Source organism: Monopterus albus, unplaced genomic scaffold, assembly GCF_001952655.1.
Source record: "Monopterus albus unplaced genomic scaffold, M_albus_1.0 scaffold18.1, whole genome shotgun sequence".
Taxonomy (NCBI): domain Eukaryota; kingdom Metazoa; phylum Chordata; class Actinopteri; order Synbranchiformes; family Synbranchidae; genus Monopterus; species Monopterus albus.
In genome coordinates this window covers 3,599,182-3,610,837 of record NW_018127898.1, presented here as the reverse complement: position 1 = coordinate 3,610,837, position 11,656 = coordinate 3,599,182, and the positions used below count along the sequence as shown (strand labels likewise).

At 42.5% G+C, this 11,656-nt stretch overlaps 1 protein-coding gene across 7 annotated transcripts in view; it reads right to left on the bottom strand.

The window, feature by feature from the left end:
- Positions 1-11,656, bottom strand: part of plxna1b (plexin A1b) — a 193,664-nt gene that overhangs the window by 47,930 nt on the left and 134,078 nt on the right. For all 7 annotated transcript variants that reach the window (XM_020592554.1, XM_020592556.1, XM_020592549.1 and 4 more), the window contains exon 11: positions 1,109-1,205. In XM_020592554.1, coding sequence (XP_020448210.1) covers positions 1,109-1,205 — 97 coding nt within the window. The remainder of the gene's footprint in view (positions 1-1,108; positions 1,206-11,656) is intronic.

Below are 11,656 nucleotides of genomic sequence, written 5' to 3'. Positions count from 1 at the left end.
TGTAATAATACCCATCAGCCTAAGTGTGGATGCCCAGAAGCCTGCACAATAACGGTGTAATGAAATGTTAGCTTTGCGAGATATTTTGGGGCGATATGTGTTGAAAAATGGGTTGAAATGTAAACCCATCATATTAATTAATTATGGATAGTTTAATTATGAGCTGTGCATCAGGTTTTTGTTGCACATTTTATGCCTAAGGATTAAATAGCAAGGATTTCTATTCTCAGTCAAATCTGACCTAACAAGTTAAAAAGTAGATATTTTAACAAAACAATCTTAACTAAAAAAACATACCTTTATGCTTAGGAGCAGTTGTACTCTAGTGTAAGAGAAGCAAATTTTTAGCAAGAAACTCAATTATTAATCAATGCTTTGCACAAATCTTGTGATTGGTGGGCCTTGTCAAGCTTTTCCAGTATACTGTCACTGGTCTTAAAATGCTGCAATGCTCTGGCTTCACAATTTTAACACAGCTTCTGCTGGTCTCATTACTTTCAAATTGCACACACTATACATTCCAAACACAGTTTGACAGATTTACAGTATATTTAATGCACTATTGCAGGGAAAAAAGATGCTGGTTTATATGCCATTTTGCTGCTCAGCTTGTTACTAATGTGACATACTACCACCACTTATCTGCTACCCATTATCAATGACAAGAGTGTCTCATGGGGTAAAACCCGAGCCTTGACAGCTATACGAGTCAATATATGTATTACTGAATACGAATGACCTCATGTACAGTGCAGTATATGTTCTCTGTTACACTGAGGTGAGTGCAAACATTATGGAATTTGAGCACATACCTAAAGTTGTAGATATCTAAAAACATCCAATAGATGCACGGAATACAAAGTGTTCAGTGATGTAGTATTACTGTATTTCTCTCTCCCTCTCATATACACACAAACACACACACACAGACAAAAACACAGTATGTACACATGATGATTAAAGGTAATAAAAATGAAGTTTTTACTGAGTGCCATTCATTGGTGGGACAGAATTTGACCATGAAGACTGGGTTGGCTGTGTGCTGACTCAACCAGATGGCAAAAGTAATGTAAACTAACAATGTTAGTAATGTAAAGTGCAAACTCACCCTTGATGTTGTAGGGGTTGTCAATGACAAAGTTTCCGTTCCAAACCACAGACAGATCCACTGGCAGGTCACTGATGTCACTACCCTCATAGGCATACTGAAATATAAAACAACAACATGAACAAGAATGGCATTCAGTCATGTTTTGTTAGCTAAAACAATATTTTTTGACACCAATAACATCTCTCCAAGACATTCTTAGTCTTTTAATAAAGTATTACATGTTTATACGAGTCAGAAATCTTCCAATACCATGAACAAACTCAGTTCAGCTACTCGCTGGGTGTAATGTCATACCCTGTGGTGCTAACGCAGTTGAAGGGCCATTAAAATGAATGATGAGAGACAGGCTATATTGTGATTTTAACACGAGGCACATCCGCCGCTGCCTGGAAGAGCACAGAGTTGATTAAGAGATTGGAACCCCCATCACTGTATGACTCATTCCATTCCCGTGATGAATGAAAAGCGTAATATATCTCCAACAATAATATTCTCATCTAATTTCATTTTTGCATCCTGAACTAATATGAGTTGAAATGTAATTGACTTGTCGTCAGTATAATCAGTTTTATGAAATTGCTTTAAACGAGACAACAAGCTTCAAAAGCGGCAATGTGATGGCGGTGTGTAAACTGAAGGAGTAACAGAGAAGGCGCTCCTGTGAGACCCCTCCCAACCTCCAAACAAATAAAATATCAACGATGATTATCACTGGCAAAGAAAATGCAGCTTTAGAAGTTATGCCGCCTCCCCACTCCCTCCCCCGTCACATAAACAAAGCAGCTAAATGCTGAGGTAAACACACAATGATCTGAAAACACTCATCCATCAAGAACCCCACACCCCCGAATCAGACACACTTTGCATTATTAACTACTCCATTCATTAGCAGCCTCTGATACAACATGAAACAGATGCTAGCTAGCAAGAGGTTGCCTGTTCTCTGCTCCGAGGCTATTGCTGCAGTGGCTGTTAACCTAATGCCTCAGTCAGTCAAAGGCTGCCCACTTACTCTCACTCCCATTGGTGTGGTCACTATCTTCAGTGGCCTTGGGGTGAATGATAGCAAGACTATTCTCCTCTAGTGGAGTGGTGATAAAATCCGATGTGAAAGGCCAGAGCCTAAGGCTATGGGTCCCTCACAGGTTGAATCTAGCTACAACTTTGCTACTATGTGATATCACCCATTTCAACCAGATACTGTGAGATTTATCTTGACATCTGTAATAATAGTGAATTTGAATATATTTGAGGGGGAAAGGACGGAGAAATGTGCACAGAGAAGATAAGAAAATGAGAGGACACAGCAATGTCACACTGTGTGAATGGCTGATTAATTCACTTTTGCAATTGGATGATTTACTGTACATCGCTTAAGGAGTAGATGCTGATATCCAAATAAAGGAGGGTATCCCATGTGTCTCAGGAGTACTACTACTTTGGTATTAGAGTTAATTTTGAGAGAAAAATTGTTTTTGGGCACATTTTGGCACTGATTTACTTAGAATACCTGAACTACTGAAGAGGAAACTTTCACCCCTAAAGCCCTTTTCTGACATGCACTGGAACCCTGAAATTATCTGGACATTACCCGGAGGAGCAGTATGTGAGAATGCAAATGTCCAAGTCAGATGCCCAGAACATAAAGTTGACTTCACCCTGCCAGCTTCCTAGTACAAAGCCCCCGTAATGTCCGAGTGAGCTGCAGTGATCCCATGTGAGAACACAACAGCTTATATTCCAGAATATTGATACTGAGCTAGTGGGTGTGTTGATGATGTTCTACCAGATGAATACAAACATCTGATGGTGAATCAAAACAGTCATTTACAATGAAGCTGCCACCGAAAATATTTAACTGGAGACATGATGTCAGGTTTGCTCGGCCGCTCTGCCTCCCTCACCTTTCCTACTGTCTCTTGCCCATTAACACTAATCACGTTCACCTGTTCCTCACTCCCTTATCACCAGCTGCACTTGATTAGGTTGCTCACTATATTACCCAGTTTCACTCCTCAGTCACTTGCCAGTTCGTTCTTCACCACCGACCAGCCCAGGAGTGACCCAGCCTACGCAGCTCGGCCCAGCTCTCCATCTCCTCGCCTCCTGCTGTTGGTCAAACACCCGGCTACTACTCATCGACAGGACTACGCACTATTTCCCTCTGTGTATTGTTACTCTCATCATCACTGTACATAATAAATCACTGCTTGCACCGAAGTCGGCTACCTGGGTCCGCCTCTTTCTCGTTCGCTCACTGACAGGTGCGAACGGCACATAACACATGATGAGATTCAGGAATTTCTGTCGTCAAGTGCCAGCACCAGAATTGTCAAATTTAAGGTAAGGCAAAAGACTTGTTTATGATGAAATTACAAACCGACAACATGACCGCATCATGTACCACCTCATGCATGCTCTATCCAGGTGCCTGCCCCCCCCTTTGTATAAACCAAACTGAGTATTTCCAGTAGGTGTTTTAGAAGTTATGCCGCCATGTATTTCCAGTAGGTGAGAACGTGTCTGATACAAACTCTCTCTTGCTGTGGACCTGACCCCGCAGACACTGTCCAGAGTTCATATGTGAAAATGGCACAAGTAATTCCACGTGGGAGCTGGCCTGCAGATCACTGAATGAGACAACTTCTACACAAAGTTTAAATGGGAAGATTTCCTTTCCATTTTGTAGACCAAACAATTAACTGAAAAACTACTCTGCAGATCAGCTGATACTGAACAAGACCAGCGCTTCAACTTCCTAACTATTAAAAGAGGGAGAAGTAGAGAGAAGAAACTGATCTCATACAAGTGTTATGAGGATAGTTTCTCCTTCAAGCACAGTGAACCTGGAATCTTAGGACAGACAAACATGGCATGCACTCTGTGCTAACGTTACTGCAGTGGAGTCATCCAGTACACAGTGAGGAAGGGTAAGGTTGGTGGTGGCAAGAAATGGACAACGTGAAAAGTGAAACAGTGCAGAAAAAAAGGACAAAAGTGACAAGTGATGATAAAAAGAAGGAAAATGTTTGGAGTGGCCGATGGATCAGAAACAGAGGCAGTAAGAGCTTCGACAAGAGCAGTGCAGAGATAAAAAAAAATGAAAAGAGGGATAGAAAAAGTGGGTAGAGAGTGGGTGATACACCAGCAGGGGCGAAGGGGAAATAGCAAGGGGGAGATGGACAGAGAGAGGTGATTGTGTGTTATTCTGTGGACACTATTCATTTACACATGGAATAAGAGGCCAGGGCTGGGCTGAGCTGGTGGGGGCTAAAGTGAAATTGGCATTTTCAATTTGTTTGCTGACATGTCTGCCTTGGTCTTTTCACACATTCCTCTGCCCCTCCTTCTCTCGCAATCCTCCTTACTACCCCTCCTTTTCCTCTCTCTCCCTCTCATTATTCCATCCCTCTGCCTCTTTGCAAACCTCCTCCTCTATCATCTCAGTCAGACTTTCTCTGACCTGCCTCCATCTCCCAGAATGCCACACAGTCAGACAAGGAAGTACAGAGGAAATTCCTTTGTACCATATTTCTAACATGTCTGGGGAAACACATGTGCACATTGTTCTATAAATATGCATTCTGCTCACAGGAAAGTTTCCAGAGATGGATGCCAGCAAATGCATCAAAGACAGATCACATAGTCCACACAGGAAAAAGGGAAAAAAAAAAGATAAATAATACTCATGCAAACACAGGAAGAAAAGGCACTCACAAAACATGTTTTGGAAGACAGCTCTACCAAAGTCCAAGCATATGAACTTCTTCAATCTTTCCCTCCCTCCCTATCTCCTTCTTCCCTAAGAGACCACCCAGTCTGCGTGGGAACAAGAGCACTACTTCTCTATGCAGAGATGCAGAGAATATATGAGTGTGTTTGAGTGTGTATATGCGTGCAAGACAATTAGATAAGAAAAGAAAGAGATGGGAGATGTTCAGGGACACTGCACTGAGAACTGTCTGAAAGAAAGAAAAGCAGCAAGAAGAAAATAAAGAGGGTATGTGTGTGGTGTGTGTGTGTGTGTGTGTGTGTGTGTGTGTTGGGGGGGGGGGACAAGATAAAACAGAGACTGGCCAGAGATGCAAGCGGGACAAAGATGGTGAAGGAGGGAGGCAATGAGAGAACGTGAGAAAAAGAAGAATCCATCTGAGGGCAACTGTTCAAGATGTCGCAACTGTTCTCTTGACAATGACAGTGACTGTTGTTCACACTACGCAACAGGTGGGTTTCTCACAGCCACACACTTGTTTCAGAAGTGTGAAAAAAACTATAACATGACCCGGTAGTTAAAAACTGGAAACAGTCAAAACCAAAAAGTGCAGCAGCAATAAAGCTCCACTGAACTATACACAAACACCAAACAGCAATCTAGTGATTGCTCATTAAGAGAAAGAGCTGCTAATTGTTTTAGCAGGTCAGAATCAAAACTTTGCCATCTGATATAAAATGCTGGACTGCAATAAGTAAACTAAGGCTGAAACTAATGATTACTTCCATTGTTGATTAGTTTCTTGATTCATTTATTAATCTTCACGTTGCTTGTTTTGTCCAACCAACCGTTCATAACTAAAGCTATTCCTCCATGATAATAAACTGAATAAGTATTCACATATCAGCAGGTAGAACAAGTGAATTTCTGGCCATTTTTAATTACTTTTAATGATTTAAACAACTAATTATCAACATAGTTTTATATCAATTCACCAATCAACTGATTGTTTCTGCTCCATTCTGTATCAAGCGTCCCTCCACTTTCACCCCTGCTTCTCCGCTGACCAGTCAATCAAAAACATGGCCTGGTCACATGAGAGGGGTTTAACTCCACTGACAGACAAATGAAACCTGCACCACACTCACACACAATGGGGGTGTGGTGCTGCTGACAGCTAAAACAACACTGCCTGCCCTCGTCTCTCGTTGTTGCCATCCAAAGAGGTGTCTGTGTTTGCACATCCAACGTCAAAGGGAGGCCTGTGCTGAGAGAGTGGACACCGGGATCTGGTATGTACATTCAATCAGCAACAACATGAATATTTAGTTAGGGAGAAAGGTGCATGTGCATGTATGTGTGTTTAATGAGCACCAGAGGGCAGGGGACGCCTAGGAAAGGTTAGGTTATGAACCAAAGCTCATCTCCTCTCATTGCATTGAAGGCTTATTAAACTTTTATACTGGACCAGCAGTGTTGCATAGCAATGCACAGTTCAGGGAATACACACATGCACCTTGTACATGGTTTAATCACAGCACAGCAGATTCAAATACGAAAATGCAAATATTAAGCAGGTTTCTCTCTAGAGGTCAGGAGTTGCATGTGTGAAGGGGGGAAAGAAATGTAAACAGAGGAACAAAATCACGGTGGTCTATACTCTGTGAGTGAACGCCAAATATGACACAGTTCAAAATGACAAGGTGATGGTAACAATCATTTTGTCTGGAGCCTGAAGAGATGTAAAAGGACCAAATGTAGACTGAAGGGCAAAATAAAGGTTTTGCTGGTAATCAGCATTCTTACTAACTTATTACAGCAAATAGTGAAGGAACGGGGAGGGAGGGAGAGAGAGAGAAGTAATGAAAGAGTTTTTAAAAGAGAAATACAGCAGTGAGACAGAGTTGTAGGGATCATAAGGGATAGAAAGGTATGTAAAGATAGTGCCAGAGGGAGACCATATAAACCTTAAAAAGGGTGAAAAGGGTAAAGAAAAAAATCTGACTGATGGCAAGAATAAATTGAAGTGGGGGACAAAACCTGCCCCACAACAGGCTTTCAGCAGAAAAGTGCCAATGTGAACGCTACAGCATCACCAACTGGACCTCTGTCAGTGAAAAGTTAAGGAGGAGAGGCAAGGACAGATGAATGGATGAGGAGGGGTGAGGGAAGGAAGGTATGTAACTATGGGTACCTTCTGTGAGGGTCACAGCCTGATAATTAGTCATTTTGAAGGTGTGGATGGCTAAAAATACCAACCTAGCCCAGGGCAAGCCCATACCTGGGATTTAATAGGTTAGTCTCTCCCTCTCTCCTCTCACCAAGCTCTCTTGAGGTGATGATGACAGTTATCAAAAATATGACCTGACACTTACTCCAGATTGAAAGTAATTTTGTGATGCAGTTGTAAAAGATGTCACACTGGGACTGTGCAGAAGCCAAGCAGAGGATGCAGACCGATTGCTGGCCCATGTGAAACATGTTTTGCCGGTCTAGATAAGGCGCAGCACGCAGTACGTTTCAACGTATGTACTGTAAACCCTTGTATATAAACACATGCACAGGAGTGTGCGCACACACACACACAACTTCCAGGCAGATATTCAAGGATCAAGGGTTAATCCTTCCAAATACTCTGTGTGTCCTTCTAAATGCTTAGTGTGTGTGTATGTGTGTGTGTGTGTGTGTGTGTGTGTGTGTGTGTGTGTGTGTACAGTATGTACTGAATGTGTGGAGTTGGGCATGTGGAATCAGCCCCCTTATTACAGTGGTGCACCGTTAGCCAATGCTAATCGCTAATGCTAACAGGATTGGAGCATGAATGGACCCAGTTACCCAGCTTATCTTTTGCGCACACACCAACACGTGTGCATACACGCTTGCAAACATACTTTTTTCATTCATGGGAAGAAAAGGGGTGATGGAGGAAGAAAAAAGTGCTGGCTTAGGGGAAAAATACTGCTGTCATAGTCAGTGTTTCTTATTTTTCTAGCCTATACGTAAAGATAGCGTAAGCTCACTGGACGTCTCCCTGGACAGTAGGATGAGTTTTAGACAATTATAGAAATGTCCATATTTTCAATATGCTCGCTCTTTTCCCTCTCTGTCAACTCATGCCACTCTTCTGGTAGCCATTCTTTCATCACTTATTTCCCTGCTCTGTCGAACAACCAGTTTTCTGTAAGCCACCGACATCTGGGGAGGCAACAGTGGTGCGGTGAGAGCAGTCGTCTCCCAACCAGAAGGTTTGAATAAAGGTGATTACCCTTATCTACACATACAATAACTGCAGTACCCGACCATCTGTGAAGTACAGTAGCACTCTCAGCTCAGCACATACAGAAGCAAGCCTTCAAACTAAAAAGCTGACACTGATAGACACATTGAACAGTCATCTGGCAGTCTAGCCACATGGTTGCTAACTGAACAGGTGAAGTTTTCATTACAAACAAAACGACTCTGACTCTGCCACTACTGAAAAGAATGACAGATCACACCATGCATACCAGGATTTAATTCCACAGTGTTCCTGTCACAATCAATGATATATTATGCTATTGCTATTTATTATTTTGGTACTGTTGATGTATTTATGCTTTATTCTGTACAAATAAACTGTGTGATTTTAAAATAGCTACAAATGCAGTCAGAAAGCGAGACATGGAGGTAGGCTGAGGTCTTCCCTCTGATTTAAACACCTCTCTGTTCATCAGTGTAATAACAGGAGAATCTTGCTCTAACGATCACCTTTGGTGCTTCACTTGCCCATCAACCCATCACAGAGAAATGTGGAGCACTGCTATGAGAAAGAGTATGTAGCGTAAAGGTTACAGAGTGTAGAAATAGAAGGAGGCAGACAGAAATCAGTAATGGATGATGAAAGTGAGGTGGAGGTTAGGGTGGAGAAGCTGGCATATGCTGATAGCTCAGCAGCAATTAATTCTTATTTATCCAGGACAGATAGCATGGGACCTCTGCTCTTCACCTGCCAGAGAGGAGGAGAGGCAGCGAGCCAATGATGGGACGAGGCGAAGAGCAGCGAGGGGTGGAACAGGTTGGACAATGAAGGCGCGAATGAGAGGAAATATGAGATGGCTTTTGTCTTCCCTCTTTTTCAGCTGCTTTGAAATAGAGAGCAGTCAATGCAAACATAAACAGGCTGCTACTAAGTAAATGTGCACATTTGGGTCGGCACGTGCTTTTCACAAAACCTCACTGAATTCTCTGAAAAAGTCTCCATGACTCCAAATATCAACTCATTCACATACACTTTTATAAGTGAGCAAGCTAATGAGAGGTATGAACAACCAAAACAATTAATTATTAAGCTGGATCATTCTTCAAGTTTTTCAAAACCAAATGAAAAAGATACATGCACTCACCGGCCACTTTATTAGGTACACCTGTACAATTGTATGCAATTAAATGCAACACTTCTATCTTAATAGTACCCCTGTCTCTGTATTTTTGCCCTAATATGCCCTCTCATGTATGCAGCTGGGGAGGTAAAAAAATACAGAGAAACCTCTGAATATAATGTAGTCCAGTACAACACCACCTTTAACTATGTCCTCAATAATAAACATGTAATTGGATTTATAAATTTATGACAATGTCACCATTTGAGCTTCATAAACACAGATGTTAAGACAGAGGTGTTGCATTTAATTGCATACAGTTGTACAGGCATACATAATAAAGTGGCCAGTGAGTGCATATTACATAAGAGACTAGTTTTAACAAACAGTGTACAGTAGTCCCCCCCAAAATCCAAATCTATTCAGAGCTACCACATGACAGGAGAACAAAGAATGGTGTTCAATCTGTAGCTATGCACATTAATTTCCAGTGAACTTCCAATGCTCCTTCACCTGCACGCACACACACACAAACACACACAGCCTGCGAGCCAATTAAAGCAGTGCCAGTATGTGCTGTTGCTCACAGAGGTGGCAGGTCTGGTGTTTATATCTCATTAAGCTGTACCAGGCCATGCCAGACAGGGCTGTACCGTGCTCTGCTGCGCCCACCCTCCACCAACCAGCGCCAAGGCCCTCATTAGCCTCCTCTCTGCCACCCTGAGAATGGTGTATGTGGGAATTCATGTGTTATATTATAATGTATTTAGAAATAACTTTTTTCTATGTAATTTACAAATGTTAGTTTTCTAGAGCTGTGATGTGTTATACGTCTATTAATAAATCCCAGCAAATCGAGAAGCACACACACATACAAGGAGGGGGTGTATGACAGCATTAGACAAGTCCCTGTCCCTGCAGACATGCTTGGCCTCTTCTCTAGACCTCTATTTGGTCTATCTATCAGTTCATCTGTGTATCCATCTTTCTTGTCTGCCTCTCTCATTTTATTTCCCATCAAAAGACAGCAGATTATTTGTCCTATTTCCCCTCCAAACTCTGTACGGACTCATCGCACTCTTCCGCTTTGCATACTCCTCCTCATTATACATCTTTCCCACTGCTCCCTCTCTTTCCTCTGGTATCTCTGCTTCCAAACCTCCTTATGCTGTCCTCACCCTGGTTTCTTTCCTTCTATTTTCCACATCTATATTGAGTCTCCCCTTTCCTTTCTTATTTTGCTGTTTTCTTGAATCTGTGTGTGTGTGTGTGTGTGTGTGTGTGTGTGTGTGAGAGAGAGAGAGAGAGCGAGCTCACGCACACACAGAAGCGTCCGTCTCTGCTGCCCGACTGCAATTCATCATCATTTTATCTGCCTTAATTGGATGCCATCAAGACCCCAGATACTTCCCATCTCTCCTTTAACAAACAGCTGCTCTCTCCGCACACAGAAGAATAACACACAAACACACAACCTATCCCAAACTAGATTTCTCCTCCTGTTTCCGTGTTTGCTTCTTTTTTCCCCCTTACTGGTAAGGAGTGAGAGAAGAGGGTGATGGAGTGGCCTGGTGATTTATCAGATGGAAGGTAATGGTGTAAGGCCCACGAAGATAATATCGCTCCTCTCATTTCTGCCCTCCAGGGAAGAAGCAAGAAAGAAGGGGGGAAAAAACTGAGACACACATGGACACAAAGCTAAGAACAAAGGAAGATCTTGGTCTTGAACAGTCCAATCCTCCTCTCTCAATGTCGGCACTCAGACGACACCCAGCTGTGCTCCAACAGCCTCTATGACCCCGGACTGCGGTCATGTGTGTATGCAGTCATTGTGTGTGCATGTATTTATTTGCTCCCATGACCCCTCTGGCGCTCTGAACACAACTTCCCAGCCCACAGCTCAGCAGCCTATTGGCTCTTGCGCCCTCACCGCAGCCTCTGATTGGCCCACACACACCAGGAAGCTGCCCGTTCCTGGTCGGAAAACCAGAAGGAACCGAGGTAGACACCAGCTTGTTGTTTTGGTTGCTGCTGACCGGCATTAATTGCTACCATAAGGCCTGACGGATGGCTCTGTATGTGTCACTGGTAATGTGGGCTTGTTTGGCACTAAGAAATATAGAGAGGACTCCGTTTTGTTTTGTTTTTTTGCTTTTTTTTTGTTTTTTTACAAATTAATCAGTATGTTTCTCCAGTTAGGTCCTTGGACAATCTGCCACTTCATCAACTTTCATTGGTTCCAAAAATGTTAAATTCTGTTTGGCTGAGTACTTCAAAAGTGAGAAAGGCAAAATGTGTGATAAACCATTCCTTTCACAACGTAAACCTTTAGACAGTTTAAAACAGCAAAATTTAAAGCACTGAGAATTTTTTTAAAACTGCTACCTTCAGTCTTAACACTTTGAGCATAAGGTGGCCTACTTGTTTCATGTCTCTGCTTGCGAAAGCTGCATTCTGCTGCATTCTTTCCCATGT